The sequence below is a fragment of the Dipodomys merriami genome, unplaced genomic scaffold (genome assembly GCF_024711535.1).
Source record: "Dipodomys merriami isolate MVZ:Mamm:240054 unplaced genomic scaffold, mDipMer1.0.p SCAF_11, whole genome shotgun sequence".
Taxonomy (NCBI): domain Eukaryota; kingdom Metazoa; phylum Chordata; class Mammalia; order Rodentia; family Heteromyidae; genus Dipodomys; species Dipodomys merriami.
The window spans coordinates 36,872,175-36,879,338 of record NW_027202382.1 but is presented as its reverse complement, the minus strand read 5'-3'; the positions used below and the strand labels follow the sequence as shown (position 1 = coordinate 36,879,338).

The window sequence follows — 7,164 nt, the reverse complement described above, 5'->3', positions numbered from 1 at the left end:
CACCTGGTACTGTCTGTGCCATTGCTGCTTCATCATCATTTTGTCCACTTTGGTTCTGACATCTGTCAATCGGATGGGATATGAAAACAACTTTTTTTCTCTTCTTCAGTGTGCACTGTGCCAGGGACTGTGCTCTAGTTGTATTAGATAGCTAATTGGCCAGACACTGGTGGCTCATGCCTATAATCCTAGCCACTCAAGATCATGGTTCTAAGCCAGCTCAGCCAGGAAAAGTCCAAAAGACTCTTTATCTCCAATTAAACTCCCAAAAGCCAGAAGTGGAACTGTGTCTCATGCTAACTTTGAACACAAAATTGTGCTCAGGAACAGCACTCAGGCCGAGTTCAAGCCCCAGGACCAGCACACACACTCACACACAAATATAAAAAGAAATAGCTAATTATTTTTACAGCGTGCACATACAAAAAGGAAACAAAAATGAAGAGACAAAAAACTTCTTTGGCCTGAGGTTTTTTGTGGGACCTTGAGAGTCGAATCGTTGAACTGAACAGAGGTGCTTAATTCTTTTGGCAAGTGTGAGGATTTCCATATGTAGCTCTTTCTTTTTGAGAGAGAGGAGACTTCAGGAGAGAAGGGAGGTAAACTGCCCCACAGTCATTACTCAGCATATCCAAACAGGTAGTCTCTTCTCCACCCCTGCCACCACTGTACCCTGACAAAGAGAGAAACACAGAACCCTTTGATAAATGTCAACTGAAATAGAGCAATCAGCTGAAAGCCATTTGCTGAGCTGTTTGACTGCCCTGGGCTTCACGTTTTCCTTTATTCATTTATCATGATATACGGCTTTGGCCAACACACACACAGGAGAGAAATTGTTGACATGTGGGACCCAAGTACAGAAAATCTTTCATTCTCCCCACCCCCACCCCGTCTGGTCCCCAAATAAGTTTTTGTTTATTTAAAGACTACAGAGGATTTGGCTGTTAAGAACCAAATGCCTTTGGAGTGGAATTACAACATAATTTATCATTTCCTCTGTTTATTAAAAAAATCCTGCATCTTTGAGAAGCACATTTGCCGTGAGTGAGGGATTTGGGCCACAAGAAAGCCTGTCTGTTTGCAGAGCTCTGTGTCTTGGCCTCCAAAAGGGGCTCCTTCATTCACCTTCTGTCCCTGTGCTCTTCTGGTGGACTTGTGATGGACCGCGGGATGACCACCGAGGGCTGGCAAACGGGGTTTGTCCTTTCATCCTTGACCTTAATCCTGACCTTGAATTCTCACCAGCTATGTAACATGGACAGAGGGAACAGAGCAGCCCTTATTACCTCCAGCATGAATCTGGAGGGGGTCAAACAGGAAGAGGTCAGACATGGCTCCCAAGGCATTCCACCAGGCCCCACTGCCAGCCAAGTGGCCCCATTCTGAAGGCAGACACCCAGAACCACCACCTCCTCTCAAGGCGCCACACAGAGCCATGGCAGGCATCACAGCTGACCCCTCCTATCTGTGCTCCCAGCATATCATACATGACAACGCATGGGTACCCATTAAATGCTTACCAGGAGGCAGGAGGCAGCGGCTCCTTTGAGCACTTAGAGGTGCTAAGAGGGACACAGGTGGCCAGAGAGGCTATGGACATTCAGCCTTGTCCTATGTCCCTCCTCATCTGTGTTCTTAATAATGGGCAGGAAACTTGCCCTGAGTTCTGTGATCTGTTCAGCACATCAAAGGAGGAGGTTAGGCACCCTGTTTGTAGAAGGACAGTCAACAAGTAAGGGTGGCCCAGACTCATGACTGGAATTGGAAGTGGGGGCAGTTTTATGGGGTTCAATTCTCAGCCTGTGGGATCTGACACTATCTCCAGGCAGAGTGCACTGGAATTGATTACAGTGCAAGATGCTTGCTGGCCCCTGGAGAATGGTGTGAGGAAAGCCTCACAAATCTGGATGCAGAAGTATTTTGTGATGACCGCGAGAATATAGTAGGAACAAGGTCGTTTCCTCCCTCGGACACCAGTGAGCCGAACAGATGACAGAATCAGGTCTCTATGTGAATCCTATTCACTAGCTATGTAACCTTAGGCAAGAAACTTCACATTTTTGTAAAGTGAGGCTGACAATGAATAATGAAAACCCTCCAGTGGCTTCTAGCTTTACTCTTTTAGGAGGATTTCTTACCTAATATTGTCATCTACATTTTCCTATTTGTCAATGGAAATAATATTTATCTGCCAAGTTACTGTGAAGATTACAAATAATGCCTAGAAATGAAAGGGAAGGAAAGAGGGAGGGAGGAAGAGAAAGAGGAGGGGGAAAAATTCTAGCACCCAAAGGCTGCCACAATAAACCATGTCTATCAACAACTGGCCCTAGGGGAAAAGCATCTTACTACCATACCCAGGAAATGCCCAGGACAAAGACAAGAGTGGAAAATGACAGCATGATAACCATAAAAAGAAGAAAAGTAACCATCATTTGCTGAGTAGCTACTATGCATCATTTATTCACAATACAAATACATGAATGCCTACAAATGTTTCTCTCTTCCATTCCTCTCTCTAGGTGTGATGCCAAGAAACAGACTGGGGTTCAAATAAAAGTGGTACGTTAAGCTATGACAGCCTAGGCTAGGGGGACAAGAAGACTTCCCAAGAATCAATGACATCCAAGATGACCAGGACCAGATAGTGAGGAGAGAGAGTGGCCCAGGCAGAGAGCAGAACAAATGTGAAGATAATCCAGAGGTGAAAACATCATTGTTTTATATAGAGATTTTTTTTTAGAGATTATCTATCCACACCAACTTTATTTTTTTCTTTGTAGTTATTTTTTAAATTTATTTAGATTTTATGACGATGAAAATGGGCCTTGAGCAAAGGGGTTCAGGCTCACATCAGTCCAAGCAGAGATGGGGCCTGGTTCACAGAAAAAGAGGCTCCTGAGACTAGGAACAGTATGTGATAACCTGCCAATGGTCCCAGGCTGTGGGGACCTCATGGACAAGGCAACTGCCTGAGGAAAGGTCCTTCGCCAGTAGTGTCCTCATTCTCCACACCAGAAGGCTCATAGCAGGACAGTGGGGATGAGGGGAAGGCTGGGCCTCTCATCAATGACAGTATAGTTACAACCTTCTGTGTGGCTGGTAGGAGAGGGGTGCCCATTTGCCATCTATGGGATCCACCAGAAACCAGGCTCTGGTGTATGGCTGGGCCACGGTGGACCTTCATCCAAGGAGTTCTTTGGTCTTCACTGCCAGATGCCTGTCCAGCTCTGCAACTGTGTCATCGGCCATTTGGCTGATCTACAAAAACACAAAATAAGGTCGTTTGATTACTGGGGCTGCAAAAGGGTAGAAGGCCAAATGTTTCAGAAACAGGAAAAGGTTATCTGGGAATAATAATCGCAATAAAAGTTCACATCGAGTTATCAGCCAGGCACTGAACTAAAAAGTTTACATAGACATTCTTGTTCATTAATAACCACCCTTTAAGATATTATTATTAGCTGGGGACTGGTGGTTGGTTCATGCCTGTAATCCTAGCTACTCGGGAGGCTGAGATCTGTGGATCACAAGACAAAAAAGTCCATGAGACTCATCTCCTATTAACCACCCAAAAACCAGAAGTGGATGATGGCTCAAGTAGCATAGCACTAGTCTTAGGCAAAAACACTCAAGGATAGTGCTCAGGCTCTGAGTTCAAGCCCCAGCACTAGCATACACACAAAAAAGATACTATTACCACTGATTTTAAAGACTAAAAAACAGAGACACTTAAATCATTTACTCAGTATACACAGCTACAAAGTTGCAATCCCCAAATTTAACCTACAGTAGTCTGATTCTGCAAGCCAGCATTTAAACCCCACCCCACCCCACATACAGACTGAGAACCTTCCATATATCTTTATACTGGGGTTTGAACTCAGAGATTTGCCAGGTAAATACTGAGGAGCCACACCTAAAGCCCCCTCTTTTCTTGGATCTATTGTATTTTGAGGATAGGGTCTCACTTCTTGCTCAGGCACACCCTTGTACTGTGGTCCTCTATTTTTTGCTTTTCATTGTACACGGGATAACAGGAATGGAGCAATGGCATAATGCTCCGGCTGCTTTCTGCTAAGATGACATCATAAGTTTCTCTTCTCAGGCTGGTTGAATGGCCATCTTCCCTGAACTGGGGCTCTCAGCTCCCACTTAGCTTAGAATGATGGGCATGTACCACTGCACCCAGCGATGGGTTGAGAAGGAATCTTATAAACCTTTCTTGCCCTGGCCTTGGAGTGAGAGATCCTCCCTATCTTAAATTCTCACATAACTAGAATTACAAGCATGAGCTCCTGCCACCTGGTTTGCCCTATCTCAATGAGCCTCCACAATGTCTTCTATCTCTGCTATAGAAAGCTTTTAGATGGACTGATAAAAAGAATATTAAGATCCCAAGAGTTAAGGAGAGAGGATATTTTAAGAAGAATTAAATATATCCAGTTAACAAACATGGAAAAATTCAACAGACACTGAAGAAATACAAATTTTTAACAAATGGTTCAGCTGTCATCAATGTTGATTTTTTTTTTTTTTTTTTGTAGATTGTGGGGCTTGAACTCTGGGCCTGGGCGCTGTCCCTCAGCTCTTCAGCTCAAGGCGAGCGCTCTACCACTTAAGCCACAGTGTCACTTGCAGTTTTCTGGTGGTTTATTGGAGATGAGTCTCATGGACTTTCCTGCCTGGGCTGGCTTTGTACCGTGATCCTCAGATCTCAGCCTCCTGAGTAGCTAGGGTTACAAGTGTGAGCCACCAGCACCCAGACAATGTTGTAATTTTTAATTACAATATTCAATGCCAACAAACTGTAGTAAAATGAGTAAGCTCATGTCACCGATAGAAATTCAAATTGATGCAAATATTCATGCTATTTAACCCCAGAATCTCTCAACTGGGAAATTATCACATGAATAGAATCTGAACATTGTTTCTGAGGTCCTGTGTGTAAAGACATTTATCATGGCTTTATTTTTAATAATGAAAAATCATAACATCTGAAGTTATAGAATGGGAAGTAGTAAATGCATAGTCATTAAATAATGGTTAAATAATGGTTTCCTATATCTTATAGGAAAAATGTGCATATAAATAATATTCCAGTATCTATTCCTAAAATGCCTTGACTATTTTATAACAAGCACAGGTTACATTTGTAATCAGAAGAAGAAAAATTCAAAAAATGATTTAATGATTCAAGACCCTTATCATGGAGACATGGTCACTTTACCCTTCAATTAAACAGCAACACTCAAAATCCTGTTTATACAACTATAAGAGAAGTGCTCTATAAAAGACATATAAGAGAAGTGCTCTATAAAAGACATAAACAAAAAATTGAAGAACTAGAAGGAAACTTTTCAAAAGTATTAGCAATGTATCTTTCAGTGCTCGGCAGATAGGTAATTGATCACACTCAGCCCCCAGCCAGCACATAGCATATATCCAGTTCTCAGGAAATACTTACTAAGTGAATCATTCATGTTTTCCAAATGTTCTGCAATACCAGCGCTTCGAAGGCAACAGCATGGAGCCCAAGATCTGGGTGCTCAGCAGCACAGAGCTACTGGACATCTTTATTTGCTGACCACAGGTCTGGGCCAGGAATTGGGAACTAAGGGCAATTCAATAAGAAAGAGTAGAAACTGAAGAGGATTTTCAGCAATTTGTCCCAGTAGGGAGGTGGCCAGGCTCTCACCATAGCCACAGCTGCACACTTTCCAGCTGGAGAAGCATTAGACTCAGAGTGATTAGACTCAGAATGGTAACTTGTTCCCCTGACTGACCCAACCACAGACTAAGATGCTCCAGCCCTGTAGCTGCCTTGTATGGAGTAGGCAGCAGTGCCCAGCAGCACAGCAGCATTTGTAGGCTGACAGCTTGGGGTAGCCAAGAACAAGGGCTATGAGGGCTACAAGCCTCCTGGGAAAAGTGGCACTGAGGACAGTGTGAGCACAGGGGTGGGGATGGAAACGAAAGAGAAATCCTGGGGTAATGATTCCATAAAAGTGGGGAGACAATGTATAAGTCATTTTTCCACTTGCAGCTCAGTTTCCTCAGTTATCAAATGAAGTTCCCCTTCTCAAAAATAATTGTGAGAGTTAAGCAAACACATGACTATACAAGAGGATTTAAAGCAGGTTATTTCCTGTGCAAATGTTGGGTTTTTTTGGTTTGTTTTTTACTATCACACCCTGACACTTGTGTGTGTGCTGGTACCAGGCCTTGAACTCAAGACATCACCCTCTTGCTTGGCTTTCTTACTCATGGCTGGCACTGTAGCACTTGAGCCATGCTTCTAGTCCAGCATTTTGCTGGTCAATTAAATGGAGTCTCAGATATTTCTGTCTGAATTGACTTCAAACCAAGATCCTTCAGTTCTCAGCCTCCTGAGTAGCTAGAACTACAGGTATGAGCCATTGAAGTTTGGCTCTTGACTTCTTTCCCAGTCAATCAATCAATAAAAAGATTTACTAACTTTAACCATATTGTAGGTACAAACTGCCGCTGGGAACAGTCTAACTCAAGGTTCATCTTTTTCATCTTTATCACAATTCTTAAAATATACCAACAGCAGCCTCCACTGCTGTATACTTAGTCCATTTAAAATGTATTTGTGCACACAACCCTCTCACAGCATGTGAGATACCATACTTCCATCCGGCATACCAGAAATTTTATTTTGCCTGCCTATTGTGTAATAGTTCCTGTTGTACAAAAGTCCTCTGTTACTTCATTCAAATTCAACCACTTTGCAAACCCCCTATAAAGCAGGTTAAACAGGTTCCACCCCCTTGACAGAGCAGCAAACCAAGATATAGAAAATTCACTATGCTGCCCAAGAGCAGAAGTGATGCTGAGCAAAAACCACTCCCACTCCCAGAGGCCAGTTTGATATCCTATTCCCTTTATAGAGACATCCTTCCTCATTCCAGCAGGATGTGCAAAGAGTCATTGAGAGTCAATTCCAGTCCCTTTAAGGTCACAAGGAAGGGAGAAGAATAGCATGGACAAATATGGTGAAAGTTACCAAGGACCAGCAACCATACTTGTCACTTCTAGGTATGGTTCTGTCACTTGGTCCTCAACAATCCTATGGGACAGGCACTATTCCCACTTCACAGATGAGCAAAGAGAGGCTCAAGAAAGTGAAGCTGACCC

General features: G+C 43.2%; 1 protein-coding gene across 7 annotated transcripts in view; it reads right to left on the bottom strand.

Moving 5' to 3' along the window:
• Positions 1 to 2,476: 2,476 nt before the first annotated feature.
• LOC138820989 (ribosome-recycling factor, mitochondrial) overlaps positions 2,477 to 7,164 on the bottom strand; it is a 60,237-nt gene continuing 55,549 nt past the window's right edge. For 3 of the 7 annotated variants that reach the window (XM_070013070.1, XM_070013062.1, XM_070013030.1), the window contains one exon: positions 2,479 to 3,264. In XM_070013070.1, the coding sequence (XP_069869171.1) occupies positions 3,187 to 3,264 (78 nt within the window). In that variant the 3' untranslated portion in view covers positions 2,479 to 3,186. Of the gene's footprint in view, positions 3,265 to 7,164 lie in introns of all 7 variants that reach the window. The other 4 variants (XR_011370027.1, XR_011370029.1, XM_070013044.1 and 1 more) reach the window with 3 other exon arrangements.